The sequence below is a fragment of the Nicotiana sylvestris genome, chromosome 11, assembly GCF_000393655.2.
Source record: "Nicotiana sylvestris chromosome 11, ASM39365v2, whole genome shotgun sequence".
Lineage (NCBI taxonomy): Eukaryota > Viridiplantae > Streptophyta > Magnoliopsida > Solanales > Solanaceae > Nicotiana > Nicotiana sylvestris.
Genome location: NC_091067.1, coordinates 35,740,082 through 35,759,578, shown reverse-complemented (window position 1 = coordinate 35,759,578; position 19,497 = coordinate 35,740,082). Strand labels below are relative to the sequence as shown.

The 19,497-nt window shown below is 36.0% G+C and overlaps 4 protein-coding genes across 6 annotated transcripts; 3 read left to right on the top strand and 1 right to left on the bottom strand.

The window, feature by feature from the left end:
* The first annotated feature begins 4,048 nt into the window (after nucleotides 1-4,048).
* On the top strand, nucleotides 4,049-7,006 carry LOC104215815 (pentatricopeptide repeat-containing protein At2g34400). The gene is made up of 2 exons (XM_009765713.2): nucleotides 4,049-5,163; nucleotides 5,896-7,006. The coding sequence occupies exons 1-2, from the start codon at nucleotides 4,247-4,249 to the stop codon at nucleotides 6,845-6,847; spliced, it is 1,869 nt and encodes a 622-aa protein (XP_009764015.1). The 5' UTR covers nucleotides 4,049-4,246; the 3' UTR covers nucleotides 6,848-7,006.
* A 321-nt stretch (nucleotides 7,007-7,327) lies between these two features.
* LOC104215816 (putative late blight resistance protein homolog R1A-10) lies at nucleotides 7,328-13,972 on the top strand. Of its 3 annotated transcripts, none has more exons than XM_009765716.2 (6): nucleotides 7,328-7,713; nucleotides 8,517-8,576; nucleotides 8,656-11,282; nucleotides 11,490-12,492; nucleotides 13,001-13,120; nucleotides 13,244-13,972. In XM_009765716.2, the coding sequence occupies exons 3-4, from the start codon at nucleotides 8,722-8,724 to the stop codon at nucleotides 11,494-11,496; spliced, it is 2,568 nt and encodes an 855-aa protein (XP_009764018.1). In that variant the 5' UTR covers nucleotides 7,328-7,713; nucleotides 8,517-8,576; nucleotides 8,656-8,721; the 3' UTR covers nucleotides 11,497-12,492; nucleotides 13,001-13,120; nucleotides 13,244-13,972. The 3 variants fall into 3 exon arrangements, with proteins under 3 accessions (XP_009764018.1, XP_009764019.1, XP_009764020.1); XM_009765717.2 differs by lacking the exon at nucleotides 7,328-7,713 and adding an exon at nucleotides 7,722-8,376; XM_009765718.1 differs by lacking the exon at nucleotides 7,328-7,713 and having other exon boundaries at nucleotides 8,384-8,576; nucleotides 11,490-12,399.
* On the top strand, nucleotides 11,552-12,365 carry LOC104215817 (pentatricopeptide repeat-containing protein At2g34400). The gene is made up of 3 exons (XM_009765719.1): nucleotides 11,552-11,612; nucleotides 11,772-12,138; nucleotides 12,182-12,365. The coding sequence occupies exons 1-3, from the start codon at nucleotides 11,552-11,554 to the stop codon at nucleotides 12,363-12,365; spliced, it is 612 nt and encodes a 203-aa protein (XP_009764021.1).
* A 1,792-nt stretch (nucleotides 13,973-15,764) lies between the features above and the next one.
* Nucleotides 15,765-19,225, bottom strand: LOC104215814 (putative late blight resistance protein homolog R1A-3). Its single transcript, XM_009765712.2, has 2 exons — nucleotides 16,447-19,225; nucleotides 15,765-16,136 (listed from the first exon to the last, which is right to left on the bottom strand). Exons 1-2 carry the CDS (start codon nucleotides 17,673-17,675, stop codon nucleotides 16,130-16,132), a joined length of 1,236 nt encoding a protein of 411 aa, XP_009764014.1. The 5' UTR covers nucleotides 17,676-19,225; the 3' UTR covers nucleotides 15,765-16,129.
* Nucleotides 19,226-19,497: the final 272 nt, after the last annotated feature.

Sequence of the window (19,497 nt, the reverse complement as noted above, 5' to 3'; positions counted from 1 at the left end):
TCCTCTGTTCAACAATATTTCCTTATGTGACCTCAGTACATCTATTCCAAGGAAAAACTTTAGTTCTCCAAGATCTTTTACCTTAAACTTCTAATGTAGCACCCTTTTTGCCTCTTGAATGAGAATGTCACTACTTCGTGTGATTAATAAATCGTCCACATACACTAGCGCTACAGCTTTGTCGCCTTCTTCATTTTTAGTGAACGTAAAATAATCATACAAGCTTTGACCGTAGCCTACATCAACCACCGCCTTTGAAAGCTTTATGCCTCATTATTTTAAGCATATTTTAAACCATACGGAGATTTCACTAGCTTACACACTTTTGGCCCCTGCCTCCTGAAACCTTAAAGAAGCTCCATGTAAACTTCTTTAAATAGATCTCCTTTGTAGAACTGCATTATATACATCCATTTGAAATATATTCCATCCCCTGAAGCAGCTAATGCAATGACAGACCTGAAAGTCGCCATCTTAGTAACTGATGAAAGATTTCAAATAGTTGCAGGTTGAGGCTCCGTTGAGAGTTTCATCAAAGGTCTTGAGCTAGGTTTGAGTTTCAGCTATTATATATTAGTGGGTATATCAGTGTATATCACATAAGATTTTTATTGATACACATAGACATGTATATCACGTTGTATACCAGTGTATACCACAACATATAGATCAATATGCATGATATCTAAGGTGATATACAGAAAGGATACACGACAAGAGTTTTCTTCAACCTCGAGTTTTCAATCTTACTATCATCTCAAATTTATCTCAAGTTATCTTCAAACACATCCAAAATCAATATTCAGACACCTTAAAATGTTTCCAAGAAAATCCAAATTTACCTAATCAAAAGTTACACGATTTCAGTAGCAAAACTCTAAAAAAAAAACCTAAAATAATAATAAAAATTACAACCTAAAAGAGTGCTTATTGGATGAGCATAATATGAGAGAGAGAGAGAGTTGAGAGAGAGAGAATGAAAGATAATCTAGTTTGGTTATAAAATACTAATTATTAAATTAAAACATGAATGTGAGCTACAAGGTGTCAATAATCATAAGTTGAGTTTTTATGCCATTTATAAGGTTAGATTTTTAGGTAGCGCCAAATTGGAGCAAATGATTTTCTTTAATTTTATTTTTTTGTTTTGAACTCCACAAGAATTCTTTCTTTTGTTAGTTTACCCACTGTAACTGACTGCCACGTCCAACGAAAAATTAGTTCATACCATAACGATCTAAATGAAAGATTTTTTTTTTTAATTTTTTATTGATGCACTCCTTTTGAGAATAAATACAAAGAAAGATCTTCTTTTTAACAGGAAAATTTGATCTTCAAAAAATAAATAAAGTTTTTTTTACAACTTTTAAAACCCAAATTGTGTATTGTATGGGCTAGAAGAAAAACATCTCTAAGAAATTATTTGCATAAGCAACCAATTTGCACAGTGCCTTTTTAAGAGGGGGAGGGGGTGCACATACAGCCATTTTTAGGGCTACTATTCACCGATTAGTCAGTACTTATTTTCTCCTAAAAATTTGAATTGAATATCTTAATGTCAAGACAATTCAGGATATTTTTGTCCCAAAAATTTGAATTAGAAAATTAAAATTTAGGACATGTTGGCTAATTCCTAAATAACAACCCTTTAGGGTAATTACTTGGTATTATTTCTACCATTTAAGGCGCATTAACTTTTTTACCAATTTTGTATTTGTAGTCACTTAGGGGTCGTTTGGTAGGAGGTATTAGAAAAAATAATGCAAGCATTAGCTTTACGCATTGCTAATACTTTGTTTGGTACATCTTTTCAACATGTGTATAACTAATACTTGTATTAGTTATACATCATACTTGGTATTATCCTATGTATAAGTAATGCATAGAAAACCATGGTATTAGTAATACCAAGGCTATTAATACATGCATTAGTATGGTTAAAGACAAAATTATCCTTAAAGTCCCTTAAGGCTAGAGAATATGGAGGACATTTTTGTAAACAACTATTTTTCTTACAAATTATGCAATGCATTATAATTTTAATACACCACACCAAACAATAGATAAAAAATAATATCTGCATAACTAATGCTTGCATTACTAATACATGCATTAATAATACACCTTATTCCACACTATTCTTATACACCCTACTAAACGACCCCTTAAGGTTTCAGCATTAAAATCACCATTGTTATAAGTTTGATTAACTGTGTCAAATATGAGTGAGTTTAAATTAAATGGTTGTTGTTAGAAAAGCTTGCTTTTTTCTTCTTCCAGAAGTTCTCAAGATTTTATAAAGTAAGTTAAAACACCATCTAAAAGTCACTATTGCTGTAAACTTGAAGAATTGTGGATTTTGAATTTTAAATATGAGTGAGTTTAAATCAAGTGTGTATTGTTGAATTTTTTTAGAAATTATATAAACTACTCTTAGTTTGACATATTTGTTTGACCTGTTAAGCTTTTTGTTAAACTAATTAATGATGAAATAGAAGGTAAATCTTAATTAAACATAATAAATTCTAAATCTAATGTTATGAGATATTGGCAGGATGAACAGTGTTTGAGAATATTAAATAACGAATGTATACTCAATGAGTATCAATAAATATTATAACATGAACATGCAATAAATGCAATAAGAAGGAATCTATCACCCAAATGTTAGATGACTTGGGTGATTCTTTCTTCTGACAGCAACGTGGAATGATAGAAAGTGAGGATGGATAAGGAATCTTTGGATATAGCAAACAGAGAATGAATAACTTATGTTGAGCCAAGTAGTTAGTGAACAAGACAATATTTGTATATTCTTCTTAGTCAACTCTTTACAAAGTATTCTTATCAAGAAAAGTGAATATCCCTCTTTTGTTCTTTATCTCTTTCTATTTATAAGGAATATTCACAAGAAACCCTAAAAAGTACAACATAAGGAATATCCAAAGGAATATTCCTTGTGTCCATTTCTAAGCCTATCCTACCGTTACTTCTTTATTCCAGTTACTCGTCCTTGGTGATAATTCTTCTGAAGGCGACTTCTCGTTGTTACGCCGCGGTCGACCCCATCCTTGACCCTATTTATCAACCGTTATCCAAATTTAGACCAATACAATATTATGATGTCTTTGATATTTAGAACTAAAAAAAAAGAAGAATATTGAGAAACATAAGATGTTAGAACTTCACGTATAAATGCCTCAAGTTCAATCAGGAAAAAATGCAAAAATATTTGGGGTTTTCCTGCTACCAAATTGTCTACAGTTAGACTTTAACATGCCAAACTTCATTTGAGCTAGGGGTGTTCATAAAAACCCGAAAAATCGAACCAAACCGAAAACCAAATTAAACTGATAAAAAAAACTGATACTTTTTGGTTTGGTTTGGTTTTGGTTTTGAATTTTAAAAACCGATCAAATTTGGTTTGGTTTTGGTTTTAATCAAAATATAACCGAAAAAACCCGAACCAAACCGACTATAGGAGTAGCTATTTCAAATTTATTATTACACCTATATATATGTATATTTTTATACAAAGTTTCAAATAAATTATGGTGAATGTTAATCATTTGCACTTTTAGTACAGTTCTTTACCTTTATATTCTAGTTTGATTGGTAGTTTTCTTTTGTTAAGTGTAAGAATCCATTTCATGTTAAAAAAATATATCTTTAATTGAGTCCTTAAATTATTCATCACTATTTGATTCAATTATCATCAATATATTTTAGTAAATAATAAATTTCTCAAATGACAATTGATTTGATAGTGTTACGTTGAAAATATGGTCGCCGGAATATGTGTTTGGTAGTGTATGTCTTATATTTAAGAAAAAACCGACAATAACCGAAAAACTGACAAAATCTGACATAAACCGAATCGAGAAAAAACAGACTTAATTGGTTTGGTTTGGTTCTAATATTTGAAAAACCGACTTACTTAGTTTGATTTCTTTTTATGAAAAAATCGATCCAAACACATCCCTAATTTGAGTGATGAACATCCCTAATTTGAGTGCCTGAACTTCAGACTTGCGCGTCAGAAGTTCATTTGAAGCGACTAAACTTCCAAAAATTTAGGAACTTCAACTATGACTTTAAATGGGCGTCTTGAAATCAGCTATGTGTGCACTTCGCCCAATCTCAACAAAGTAACCCAATTGCCACATTAAATTCAAAAGCCCAAATATGGATCCAAATTAATGTACATCTTTTGATCTGCTTCTCACAGAGTGCCCCTCGACAAACAATGTTTCTTAGAGCTAAACTCCAACCATGTAAAATCTCCCGCTTTTTCTCAATTGAAGCAACAAAACAGGCTTTCAATAATCAACAAGGATATTCTCCCATTACTCAACAACTCTTACGCCTCTTAAAAAAATGCATAACAATCAAACAAGTCCAACAAATTCATACCCAAATGTTAATTTACTCTATAGAAAAAGCCAACTATTTGCTCTCAAACATTATAGACCTCAAATATTTCAACTATGCTACTCTTCTTTTTTCACATATTCATAGCCCCAATGAGTATGCTTTTAATATAATGATAAGAGGGCTAACTACAACATGGCAAAAATTTGATCTTTCTTTGGAACTTTACTACAAAATGAAGTCTTTAGGCTTGAAAACTGATAATTTCACTTATCCTTTTGTGTTTATGTGTTGTGGGAATCTTTTAGCAGTGGAACTTGGTAAATTAGCTCATTGTGAGGTGGTGAAAAATGGGTTGTTTGTGGATTTTCACGTTGGTCACTCCTTGATTACTATGTATTCAAGAATTGGGAAGATGGGTTTTGCAAGGAAAGTGTTTGATGAAATGTCGCGCAGAGATTTGGTTTCGTGGAATTCAATGATTTCAGGGTATGCTCAAACGGGTTGCTCGAGAGAGGCAGTGGGATTGTTTATGGAGATGAGGAATGAGGGGTTTGAACCTGATGAGAGGACACTTGTGAGTGTTCTTGGGGCATGTGGTGACTTGGGGGATGTGAATTTGGGAAATCAGGTAGAGGAGTACGTTGTGGAGAAGAGAATGGAGCTGAATTCTTTTATGGGTTCTGCTTTAATTAACATGTATGGGAAATGTGGAGATTTGGTTTCTGCTAGAAGGATCTTTGATGGCATGAAGAAGAAAGATGTGATTACTTGGAATGCGATGATTTCAGGGTAAACACTTATTTTACCTTTTTTTTTTATCCCTGGCTATTTGCATTCTTTTTCTTTTTTAATTTGGCAGTTAAGTCGTTGACTATGTGCATTGCAAGGTCAGGTTTCGTTTTATTGAGATCATCATTTTACTATTTGGTTCACAGTGGGAAAAAAGATTTATATAGGTGATACCAGTTAGTTTGGAATATATTTTAGTCATGTTAGTACATTTACCTGAGGTCTTATTCCTGGGAGTTTTTAGCTCTATCGGAAATTTTATGCTCAGTAGAAAATATAGAGAACTTCTAGTACTTATTTTTATTTTTATTTTGTCTAATGTTGGCCTGAGACGAATTTAAATGGAGAAACATGAGGATTCATATATCAAATACCACCTTGCTTGAGACTGAGGCATACTCGTTGTTGCAGTTTGTATCGTTTTACTATTTGGCAAGGGTACACCAAATCTGAATCAGGCATGCAGTATCTCTTTCAACAAAATCTATGTGAAAATCCATGCTAGTTGCTCGCCGATACCAATTCTATTGGCTGATCGTTTTAGTTTTTACAAATGAATGTGCATTTAGACAACCAAAAGAATAAGTTTGTTTTCCAGCATAAAAGATATGAAGCCTGCTCTGACTTATGTGTTATCTCTTTGAGTTACTTCTTTCTGTTTTACTAGTACAACTATTTTATTATTCTCCTTTGTTACTACTCTTCCATGGATCTAATTAATAATTATTACAGGTATGCACAAAATGGGTTGTCCGAAGAAACAATCTCTTTGTTCAATGCCATGAAGGAGACAGGAGTTAACCTAAATAATATCACGCTGGTAAGTGTTCTTTCTGCATGTGCTTCAATTGGAGCCTTGGATGTTGGAAAATGCATTCATGACTATGCGTCAAGAAGAGGTATAAAGCATGACATATATGTAGCTACGGCCTTAATTGATATGTATGCAAAATGTGGCTATCTGGATGATGCATATCAAATTTTTGAAAGCATGCCTAGAAAAAATGAGGTCTCTTGGAATGCAATGATCTCTGCTCTTGCCTTTCACGGAAGAGCACAAGAGGCGTTATCCCTGTTTGAGCGCATGTCACTCAAGAGTAGTGATTCCCGCCCTGATGATGTCACATTTGTTGGAGTACTCTCCGCATGTGTACATGCAGGATTGGTTGATGAAGGCAGGCGCTTGTTTGATCTAATGAGTTCATCGTTTGGATTGGTTCCAAAAGTTGAGCATTACTCTTGCATGGTTGACCTTTTGTCTCGTGCTGGTCGTGTATATGAGGCATGGGAGTTTATCGAGAAGATTCCTCAAAAGCCAGATGAGATTTTACTTGGAGCATTGCTTGGTGCATGTCAAAAGCTGAAAAATATTGATGTTGGGGAACGAGTGATGCAGCTACTTCTGGAGATGGAACCATCGAATTCGGGTAATTATATAATATCATCAAAGATATATGCAAATCTCAGGAGGTGGGATGATTCAGCAAGGATGAGACAATTAATGAGACAGAAAGGTGTTACTAAAATTCCAGGTTGTAGCTGGATTGAGATGGATTCTCAACACGTTGAATTTCGTGCTGGCAGTTCATCCCATCCAATTGCAGATGAGATTCACCAGGCACTTGACTTGTTGTATGAGGAGATGGCTATAGAAGGTTATGTTCCAAATGTGAATCTTGTATAGAAAGGTGAGGATGAAGATATTTTAATTCCTGTTATGCTTATCAGGTGGAACCTCAACATATTTATAAAGAGAGAAAACTACGAGAAAAGAAAAGAGAAAAGGTAGGCATTGAACTAATGAAAATCTGGGTCTTAAATGTTCAGTTTAAGATTTTGACAACACGGTTCAAGATAAAAAGCTATACCTCTTTAATGCGTTGCTCTAACTGCCAGTTTTCACATGAAAATGAAGTCGGTCTGTATCGCGTTATAATGCAATGTTAGTTGGGTTTCATTCAGTAATCATAAAAGCCAGTCATTTTCTCTACTTTCTTGGATAGCTGCTTGAATAGTAATGAACTTTGAATATTTTTCAAACTATAGCTGAAAATTTCTAATTTATGAGAAATTATTGAAAATTTATAATGGCTTGTGCGTCTTAATATAAAGGTTGTCGCAAAAAATTTACTGTCTTGATGAAAGAGAGTTTCTTTTTATTAAAGTTGTAGCAATGATGCCCAGGTTCTATTTCAAGCTTGGGTCACTTGTTTTCTATCTCTTGAGATGGTGAAAGAGCTTATATCTTCTTCAAGTATTATAGAATTGCTTGCTACTCGAAATTCATCTAATTTAAGATATTTTACAATTTGCCTACGCTGCAATCTGCTTTTGTGCACGAAACTTTTCTTTCTTGCTCGTCGAGGCATGTCACTAGCAAACTGCGACCTAATACTGGCGTTCTCTTAAACTCATGCATAACTGTACAAGACTTTCTCATCTTCTTGCTGGCCATTAAAAGCTACTGCAATCTCAGCCATGCTAAGTGCATATCAAGATTTTTCTCTCAAATCCAACAACCATTGTGGACATCATCAGAACATCCAGCAGGTGGATTGTCAATTTTGCTGCTCCTTGACTGGTTGATTTTGCTGATATTTTTATTTTAGTTAAAGAGTGAAAAGTTCAGAAAACAAACTAGAGAAATTGAATGTTCGCGGGTGGGGCAGGTTGAAAGTTTGCGGGTTAAGGCTTCATCCCCTCCCCCCTGCCTTGCCCGCTTGCCATCTCTACTTGCTGTCGCTCTTCCTCTCCTTTCTTTTTGCGCTAAAAGCTGTATCTCATACTGTGAAACACCTTTTAGTTCTTTGATTTCTATTGTCAAGGGAATTTTTCTCTTATGTAACAAATTGTGAGCAGTTAAGAATTTTCTTGTATATGCCAATGCAAAATAGAAGTGAATCTATTATCTTTTAATCAGCAGCTTGGAGGTGTAAAGTGCAATTTCCCCAAAAAATACGATGGAAAACTCATTTGTATATTTATTCAGTGGAAGAAAAGGTGATAAAAACCTTGGAGTATCACAACTAGTCAAAAACAGATGAACAGGTCCAAGAGTGTACAAGTAAGGGTGCAATAATTGACCTATACCCATATGTGGAATGTAGGACCCAAACACCACTAAATTCATTCTTCCAGACATGAAAGAAATGATATTGTGGTCTGTGAGTTTCAACAAGTCACGTTCCAAGGGTCATGTAGATTCTTTTTCAGGTTTCAAGAAACAGTTTGGCTTTTTTAATCATACTTTACCTTTCAGTTTCATTTCTTTGCTATTTGTAAATTTTGGTCTTATAATTTCTCAAATTCTCTTTTTAACAACAAACTGCAGCGTTGATTTTGACTTTTTGCAGATTTTGTTTGAATCAATCTGCAGAAACATTCAACAGCTTCTTCCCAGCTGCTAAATATAGGTAACATTTGATGAGGCTTAGAACTCTTTATTACCTCTTGTTTTTCCTTTTATCAAAATTGATGTTTTGTTTTATCTAGGAAACTAATAAAGAGAGGAGCAAAAATTTTGCGAAGCAGTATTTTGTCCTACAGTTGCTGAGAGAGATGGCTTATGTTGCTGTGATTTCTCTCTTACGAACTCTGGAGCAACTTGTGCAGCTGCAGCCTCATTGGATAAGTGCCGAAACAAGAATAATGGCGAACTCTCTCCTTGTTAGTCTTGAATATTTCCAAAACTTTCTCGAGAACACGAGCAAGAGAAGTCAAGATCATGGACAGATTAAAGAGCTGGAGAGATATATTAGAACTGTAGTAAATGAAGCAGAGGATGTGATTGAACTAAAGATATATGAAATTAATCAACTGGATCGAATGATGGCAAGCAAGGCATTATACGAAATCTTGCCTCCATTTGTAGAAAAGATTGACCTTCTGAAAAGGGAGGTGATGGAAAGTAGTTTCAGTACAGATAAAATCCATGGCTATGGTGATCCAATGAATGAGAATCTGCAGCTGGGTCATTCATCTAGACAAGTTGCAAATCTGAATCTAGAGACTATTGTTGTAGGTCTTGAGGACGACTTGATGATAATCAAGAGAAGATTAACAGGGCCCCCGTCTACTCGAGAAATTGTCCCGATTCTGGGAATGGGGGGGATAGGCAAAACGACACTTGCTAAAAAGGCATACGATGATTCTGAAATCAGGCACCGGTTTGATGTCCATGTTTGGGTGACAGTCTCTCAAGAATACCGAATTAGAGATTTGTTGTTAGGTGTTCTTTCTTGTACTTCAAATGAGGTCAAAGAGACTGATGATCAACTGATGGATATGATATACAAAAACTTAAATCGTAAGAGGTATCTAGTTGTCATGGATGATATTTGGAGTAATGATGTCTGGGATCTTATGACAAGAACTTTTCCAGACGACAACAATGGTAGTCGAATTATTTTGACTAGTAGGCTTAAAGATCTGGCTATTCATGCTGACCCTGACAGCCCTCCTCATGAGATGAGACTCTTGAGTTCAGATGAAAGTTGGAAGTTACTTCATGACAAGGTGTTTGGGGTAGAACATGAGATTTGTCCTCCTGAACTAAAGGACATCGGGAAGCAAGTAGCACAAAAATGCCAAGGACTACCTTTAGCTCTTCTAGTTGTTGCAGGATATCTCTCTAAAATTGCTAGAACACCAGAAAGTTGGGGAGATGTTGCCAAAAGTGTAAGTAAAGTTGTTGCTCATGAATCAGATATATGTCTAGGAGTGCTTGCTATGAGTTACAATTACTTACCTAATCACCTTAAACCATGTTTCCTTTACATGGGAGTCTTTCCAGAAGATAGCGAGGTTAACATTGTGACATTGATCAACTTATGGGTTTCTGAGGGTTTTCTAGGGAAAGAAAGGCTCAAAAGCATGGAACAAGTGGGAAGAGATTGTTGGGAGGATCTTGTTAGTAGGCATCTGATAATGGTTAGAAAGAGGAGATTTAATGGCGAGGCGAGAACATGTGGTGTCCATGATCTGGTTCGCGACTTGATTTTAAGAGAAGCTGAGAAAGAGATGTTCTTGCAGGTTACTAGAACTCACGAAGCCACGAATCCTTTGGCAAAGAAGCTTCATGTTCGTCGCTACAGCTTCCATCCGTACATTTATGAGGATGATTGCTGGGAGGAGTCCAGTTTCATCCGAACAGTGCACTTACGTGGATTTGGTGGATTTTTTCATTTTGAGCACTTCAAACTGCTAAGAGTGTTGGTAATCCCTTATTATGAGTTTCGAGATTTCCCTCTTGAGATAACAGAATTAGTACATCTCAGATACCTTCAGTTCTGGTGTAATGATGATATTTACCAGTTAGTGTCAAAGCTATATAATCTGCAGACCTTCATTTTTCGTCACGAAGCTCTTAAACCTCCAACTATACCTGAGACAATTTGGGAAATGAAACATTTAAGGCATCTTCAAGTCGTCAAAAGAGTCTTTTCTCTTGCAATCCCTAAGTCTGGTTTCAAGCTAGAAAATTTGGAGGGACTTTCCTGTCTAAATTTGTCCAGCTGTACTTATGAAATGTTTTCTGCTATTCCAAATCTTAAGAGGCTGAAGATTCATGGAAATTGGAGGGAATGCAAGAGAGAGAAGATTTCCCAGCACCTAGATAGTCTTTCCTGTTTAAAAGAACTTGAAATATTGAAGTTCAGGTACCAAGGAGCCTACCGTCGCCAGCTACCAAGGAAGTTTTCTTTACCTACATCTCTGAAGAGGTTGACTTTAACAAATACTCTTTTTCCACCGGAAGACATGACAAATATTACAATGTTGCCAAACCTCGAAGTGCTTAAAATGAAAGATGTATTTGATAGTGATGAGTGGAGATTAAATGATGAAGAAATTTTCAGTCAACTTAAGTTCCTCCTAATCAGTGTGACGTTTCTGAGGCACTGGGAAGCTGGGAGTGTTAACTTCCCAAAACTACAACGCGTAGTTCTGAGAAGCTGCATAGGCCTGGAAGAAATCCCTAAAGACTTTGGAGAAATTTATAGCTTGGAGTCAATAGAATTGTATGACTGCAGTATGTCCGCTGCAAAATCAGTGGAAGAACTTCAAGAAGAGCAAGAGAGCATGGGGAATGATTGCCTTAGTGTCGTCATCAATAATTGCGTGTAAGATTTAAAAACTGTCTCAGATTATTGCTCGCTAATCAGCTCAAATTTTTTCTTGTCTTTATTTTATGTGCTCCATTTCTTACCTCATGTTATATGATTACAGTGTAAGCCGCGATGATAGTTTAAAATTTTGAAGGACAAGTCAAGGAAGTCTACAACACACTTAATATATTATATTGTCTTATGAGTTTCTTCTCGTTGTAGGTATTGATGTTTAAGTTCAAGAAAGGTTGTCATGCTTGTTAAGAGAAAATGGTGTGCGTGTGATGGCTTCAATTGGAGCTCTGGATTTTGGAAAAGGCATCGATGACTATGCATCAAGCAGAGGTATAAGCATCACAATATGTAGCTACTGCCTTAATTCATATCTATGCAAAATGCGGCAATCTGGATGATGCATATCAAATTTTTGAAAGCATGCCTAGAAAAATTAAGTCTTTTGGAAGGCAATGATCGCTGCTTTTGCCTTTCACTGAAAATCACAAGAGGCGTTATCCCTGTTTGAGCGCATGTCACTCAAGAGTAGTGATTCCCGCCCTGATGATGGCATGTTTGTTGGAGTACTCTCTGCATGTGTACATGCAGGATTGGTTGATGAAGGCAGGCACTTGTTTGATATAATGAGTTCATCATTTGGATTGGTTCCAAAAGTTGAGCATTTCTCTTGCATGTTTGACCTTTTGTCTCGTGCTGGTCGCGTATATGAAGCATGGGAGTTTATTGAGAAGATGCCTCAAAAACCAGATGAGATTTTATTTGGAGCATTGCTTGGTGCCTGTCAAAAGCTCAAAAATATTGATGTTGGTGAAACGAGTAATGCAGCTACTTCTGGAGATGGAACCATCGAATTCGGGTAATTGTATAATATCATCAAAGATATATGCAAATCTCAGAAGGTGGGATGATTCAGCAAGGATGAGACAATTAATGCTACAGAAAGGCGTGGCCAAAATTCCAGGCTGTAGCTGGATTGAGATGGATTCTCAGCTTGTTGAATTTCGTACTGGCAATCCATCACATCCAATTGAAGATGAGATTCACCAGGCACTTGACTTGTTGTATGAGGAGATGGCCATATAAGGTTATGTTCCAAATGTGAATCTTGTGTAGAAAGGTGAGGATGGAGATATTCTATATCTTGCTATGCTTATCAGGTGGAACTGAACGTATTTATAAGAACAAAATAGGAGAAAAGAAAAGGGAAAAGGTACGCATTGAACTATGACACATCTGGCTCTTAAAAGTTTAGTTTAAGATTTCGACGACACGGTTAAAGATGAAAAGCTCAGCTTTTTAGACTATACCTCTTTAATGTGTTGGTCTGACTACCACTTTTTACATGAAAATGAGGTCGGTCTGTATCGCCCAGTAATGTAATGTTTGTTGGGTTTCATTCAGTAATATAAAAGCTATATTCATTTTCTCTACTTTTTGGATGGCTGCTTGATTAGTAATGAACTTTGAACATTTTCAAACTATAACTGAAAATTTCTAACTTATGAGAAATTATTGAAAATTTTTAATGGCTTGTGCGTCTTAATCTAAAGGTTGTTGCAAGAGATTAACTGGCTTGATGAAAGACAATTTCTTTTCTATTTAAGTTGTAGTACTGCTGCCCTTTGGATAAATTTGGTTTGTTTGTTCTCAATTTTCTATTTTCTTTACTTGCTATTCTAAATCCAACTAAGTTGAGATATTTTACAATTTGCCTGCAGCATGTAACTTGCTGCACATATTGTTGGATAGGCCACTGGATACCTTTGTGTTCGTGTGGGCTTGAGCTGAATGCATGATCAGTTTGTTGGCATGCTTCCTTGCGAACTCTGACTTGCCAGGTTCATCTATGGTCTAATTTATATCTGCTCATTACCTCAAGTATATGTTCCTTTACATGTTACCTAGTTCTCATGACTCTTTAACTTAATGTATTTCTCATTGATCTTTTGTGTCTGCTTCAGAACCAAATGAGAAGCTACAAATGCAAGAACCAGACATAGTAACTTGACATAGTGATTTCACAGAGATCAAGCAAGAAGTAAAACCCTTAACCAAGATTCCCCAGATTATAAGGTGTATGCTTCTGTGCAAAATCTGCTTTAGTGCAAGAAACTTTAATTCCCTTTCTTGCTCGTCGAGGCATGTCATGTCACTATCAAACTGCGACCTAATACTGGCATTCTCTTAAACACATGCATAACTGTACAAGATTTTCTCATCTTCTTGCCGGCCATTAAAAAGCTACTGCTTACTGCAATCTCAGCCATTGTAAGTGCATATTAAGATTCTTCGTGGACATCATCCAAGAACATCCAGCAGGTGGATTGTCAATTTTGCTGCTCCTTGACTGGTTGATTTTGCTGATATTATTGGTTTTAGTTAAAGAGTGAAAAGTTCAGCAAACAGACTAAAGAAATTGAATGTTTGCGGGCGGGGCAAGTTGAAAGTTTGCGGGTTAAGGCTTCACCCCCTCCCCCGGCCTTGTCCGCTTGCCATCTCTACTGGCTGTCGCTCTTCCTCTCCTTTCTTTTTGTGCTAAAATTGTATGTCATACTGTGAATGACCTTTTAGTTCTTTGATTTCTATTGTCAAGGGATTTTTTCTCTTATGTAACAAATTGTGAGCATTTAATTTTTTTTTTGTATATGCCAATGCAAAATAAAAGTGAATCTATTATCTTTTAATCAGCAGTTTGGAGGTGTAAACTGCAATTTCCCCCAAAAAATACGATGGAAAAATCATTTGTATATGGAAGAAAAGGTGATAAAAATCTTGGAGTATCAGAACTAGTCAAAAAAGATGGCATGAAGCTTGAGGGGGCCCAAGAGTGTTGCAATAATTGAAATAAATCCACATGAGCATAATATGTAGGACCCAAACACCACTAAATCCATTGTTCCAGACATGAATGAAATGATATATGTGGAATGTCACGATAAGTAGTTTTAAAGGCGGAGTAGTCAATTACTACCTCCGTCCATAATAAGTGACTAATTTAATTTTTTATTTTGATCCAAAATAACTGTCCATTTATATAATCAAGAAAAAATTAATTTATTTTTTCAAAATTACCTCTATGTACATATCCCTAAAAAGTCTTTTACTCCTTACATTAAATTATGTTGCAACATTTAATTAAGGGTAGTTTAGTCACATTGACTATTTTTATCTAGAATTTAGTATTTCCTTAATGGGTGTGCCCAAAGCAAACTAGTTACTTATTATGGACGGGAGGGAGTATATTAAGTAAATTCAATGTGTGTTTGGCACTCAATTATGTTAAATCTATTAAACATGTAACAAAGTGTACATATTTATACTGCATCATTGAGCAAAACTACCGACAGACCAGACTACCACTTAAATTTCTCTAATACTACTCTCTCTAATACAGAACAGACTTTTAGGACCCTGCATAGCGGGAATTTAGTGCATCGGAGTATTCTTTGTTTGACTGGACATGAAGTTTAAGAAAGAAGGAATATTCTTTTTTTGGAATTGTGGTCCGTGACTTCCAAGAAGTGACATTCCAAGGGTCATGAATACAGTTTGGCTACTTTAATCACAGTTTATCTTTCAGTTTCATTTCTTTGTTATTTGTAAATTTTGGTCTTATAATTTCTCAAATTCTCTTTCAGTGTTGATTTTGCCTTTTTGCAGAAACATTCAACAGCTTCTTTTCAGCTGCTAAATATAGGTAACATTGATGGAGTCCAAAACTTTTTTGATGTTTTTTTTTGGACAAAAAACACTTTTCTACTACTTAAAAAAAGTTACATAAATAAGTAAAACGCAGTACTATACTGCGAACTACTTTAACGGAAATTAGTCCGTTAAAGTAAAACGCAGTATTGTACTGCGTTTTACTTTAAGTTTTTTTTTTGTAATTCGCAGTACCATACTGCGTTTTACTTGTAATTTGCAGTATAATACTGCGTTTTACTTGTATTTCGCAGTATAATACTGCGTTTTACCAAAATCTGGGCCAGCAGTATAATTATGGGTTTAGAACTCTTTATTACCTCTTGTTTTTCCTTTTATCTAAACTGATGTTTTGAAATTACATAATTTTTTTTGCGGGAGGGGTGGGGGGTGGGGTAGGGTTGGGGTGGAGGGGTAGTAGGGTGGGTGGTAACGGAAAAACTGAAATTTGAAAGAAAAGAAAACATTTTTTGAAGAGAGGGAGTAAGGTGGGTTGGTGAGGATGGGGAAGATTTACAAGGAATTTTGGAAAATGTTTTCCCTTCTCTTGATAAGGAAAACATTTTCCTCCAATTGAAGGAAAATGAGTTTATAAGAAAAATGTTTTCCAAAACATTTAAACCAACCAAACATGGAAAAATTGGAAAACATTTTCCGTCGTACCAAACACACCCTTAGTGTAAATGTTGTTGCAAGAGATTACCTGTCTTAATGCAAGAGTTTCTTTTCCATTTTAAGCTATAGCCTATAGCAATGCTGCCTTTAAATAAATTTGAACCTTTGCTTTTTTTCAATTTCGATTCTCAAGGCTTGGTCACTTGTTTTAGATCTCTTGACACGGTGAACAAGCTTGTAAATTCTTTCAAGTGATGTAGAATCTCAATTCAACTAATTTAAGATATTTTTTAAATCGTTTACAGTATGTCGTTTGCAGCACAGTTTTGTTGGATAGGCCACTGGATACCTTTATGATCTTATTTGCTTGAACTGAATGCACAGTCAGTAGCTACATGCATGTGATGCTTATACCCCTACTTGATGCATAGTCATCGATGCCTTTTCCAAAATCCAGAGCTCCAATTGAAGCCATCACACGCACACCATTTTCTCTTAACAAGCATGACCAACTTTCTTGATCTTAAACATCAATACCTACAACGAGAAGAAACTCATAAGACAATATAATATATTAAGTGTGTTGTAGACTTCCTTGACTTGTCCTCTAAAATTTTAAACTATCATCGCTGCTTGAATTGTAAATATATATCATGAGGTAAGATGGAGCACGCCTCTCTACTCCCTCGGGTAGAGTTAAGGTCTGCGTATACACTACCTTACCCAGACCTCACTAGTGGGATTTTACTGGATCGTTGTTGTTGAGGTAAGATGGAGCACGTGAAATAAAGACAGAAAAAATTTAAGCTGATTAGCGAGCAATAATTTGAGACAGATTAAATCTTACACACAATTATTGATGACGACACTGAGGCAATCATTCCCCATGCTCTCTTGCTCTTCTCGAAGTTCTTCCACTGATTTTGCAGTGGACATACTGCAGTCATACAATTCTATTGACTCCAAGCTATAAATTTCTCCGAAGTCTTTAGGGATTTCTTCCAGGCCTATGCAGCTTCTCAGAACTAGGCGTTGTAGTTTTGGGAAGTTAACACTCACAGCTTTCCAGTGCCTCAGAGATGTTACACTGATTAGAAGAAACTTAAGTTGACTGAAAATCTCATCATCATTTAATATCCACTCATCATTATAAAATACATCTTTCATTTTAAGCACTTCGAGGTTTGGCAACGTTAGAATATTTGTCAAGTCTTCCAGAAGAAAAAAAGTATTTTTTAAAGTCAGCCTCTTCAGAGATGTAGGTAAAGAAAGCTTCCTTGGTAGCCGGCGACGGTAGCGTCCTTGGTACCTGAACTTCAATATTTCAAGTTCTTTTAAACAGGAAAGACTATCTAGGTGCTGGGAAATCTTCTCTCTCTTGCATTCCCTCCAATTTCCATAAATCTTCAGCCTCTTAAGATTTGGAATAGCAGAAAACAATTCATAAGTACAGTTGGACAAATTTAGACAGGAAAGTCCCTCCAAATTTTCTAGCTTGAAGCCAGACTTAATCGGGATAGCAAGAGAAAAGACTCTCTTGACGACGTGAAGATGCCTTAAATGTTTCATTTTCCAAATTGTCTCAGGTATAGTTGGAGGTTTAAGACCTTCATGACGAAAAATGAAGGTATGCAGATTATATAGCTTTGACACTAACTGGTGAATATCATCATTACACCAGAACTGAAGGTATCTGAGATGTACTAATTTTGTTATCTCAAGAGGGAAATCTTGAAACTCATAATAAGGGATTACCAACACTCTCAGCAGTTTGAAGTGCTGAAAATGAAAAAAATGACCAAATCCCCATAAGTGCACTGTTCGGATGAGACTGGACTCCCAGCAATCAGCCTCATAAATGTCCGGATGGAAGCTGTAGTGACGGACATGATTCGTGACTTCGTAAGCTCTAGTAACCTGCAAGAACTTCTCTTTCTCAGCTTCTCTTAAAATCAAGTCGCGAACCAAATCATGGACACCACATGTTCTCGCCTCCCCATTAAATCTCCTCTTTCTAACCATTATCAGATTCCTACTAACAAGATCATCCCAACAATCTCTTCCCACTTGTTCCATGCTTTTGAGTCTTTCTTTCCCTAGAAACCCCTCAGAAACCCATAAGTTGATCAATGTCACAATGTTAACCTAGCTATCTTCTGGAAAGACTCCCATGTAAAGGAAACATGGTTTAAGGTGATTAGGTAAGTAATTGTAACTCATAGCAAGCACACCTAGACATATATCTGGTTCATCAGCAACAACTATACTTACACTTTTGGCAACATCTCCCCAACTTTCTGGTGTTCTAGCAATTTTAGAGAGATGTCCTGCAACCACTAGAAGAGCTAAAGGTAGTCCTTGGCATTTTTGTGCTGCTTGCTTCCCGATATCCTTTAGTTCAGGAGGACAAATCTCATGTTTTACCCCAAACACTTTGTCATGAAGTAACTTCCAACTTTCATCTGAGCTCAAGAGTCTCATCTCATGAGGAGGGCTGTCAGGGTCAGCATGGATAGCCACATCTTTGAGCCTACTTGTCAAAATAATTCGACTCCCATTATTATCGTCTGGAAAAGTTCTTGTCATCAGATCCCAGACGTCACTACTCCAAAGATCATCCATTACAACAAGATATCTCCGACCCTTTAACTTCTTGTATATCATATCCATCAATTGATCATCAGTCTATTTGATCTCATTTGAAGTACAAGAAAGAACACCTAACAACAAATCTCTAATTCGGTATTCTTGAGAGACTGTCACCCAAATATGGATATCAAACCGATGCCTGATTTCAGAATCATCGTATGCATTTTTAGCAAGTGTCGTTTTGCCTATCCCCCCCATTCCCAGAATCGGGACAATTTCTCGAGTAGATGGGGGCCCGGTTAATCTTCTCTTGATTTTCATCAAGTCATCTTCGAGACCCACGACAACAGTTTCTAGATCCAGTTTTGCAACTTGTCTAGATGAATGACCCAGCTGCAGATTCTCATTCATTGGATCACCATAGCCATGGATTTTATCTGTACTGAAACTACTTCCCATCACCTCCCTTTTCACAAGGTCAATCTTTTCTACAAGTGGAGGCAAGATTTCACATAATGCCTTGCTTGCCATCGTTCGATCCAGCTGATTAATTTCATATATCTTTAGTTTAATCACATCCTCTGCTTCATTTACTACAGTTCTAATATCTCTCTCCAGCTCTTTAATCTGTCCATGATCTTGACTTCTCTTGCTCGTGTTCTCGAGAAAGTTTTGGAAATATTCAAGACTAACAAGGAGAGAGTCCACCATTATTCTTGTTTCAGCACTTATCCAATGAGGCTGCAGCTGCACAAGTTGCTCCAGAGTTCGTAAGAGAGAGATCACAGCAACATAAGCCATCTCTCTCGCCCACTGTAGGACGAAAACCTGAAAATTTTGATTCAAAGAAAACCTGCAAAAAGTCAAAATCAACGCCGCAGTTTGTTGTTAAAAAAAGAATATGAGAAATTATAAGACCAAAATTTAGAAATAGCAAAGAAATGGAACTGAAAGGTGTATGATTAAAGTAGCCAAACTGTACAGTCAAACGTCCATTGATATTTTTGCTCAATGATGCAGTATAAACATGTACACTGTGTTACATGTTCAGTAAGTTTAAAAATATTCCTTAATTTTACTTTACTTTAACATAAATTGACCACTACACCTTCAAAACTACTTATTGTGACATTCCACATGTATCATTTCTTTCATGTCTGGAAGAATGAATTTAGTGGTGTTCGGGTCCTACATATTATGCTCATGTGGATACTTGTCCATTATTGCAACACTCTTGGGCCCCTTCAAGCTTCATGCCATCTTTTTTGACTAGTTTTGATACTCCAAGATTTTTATCATCTTTTCTTCC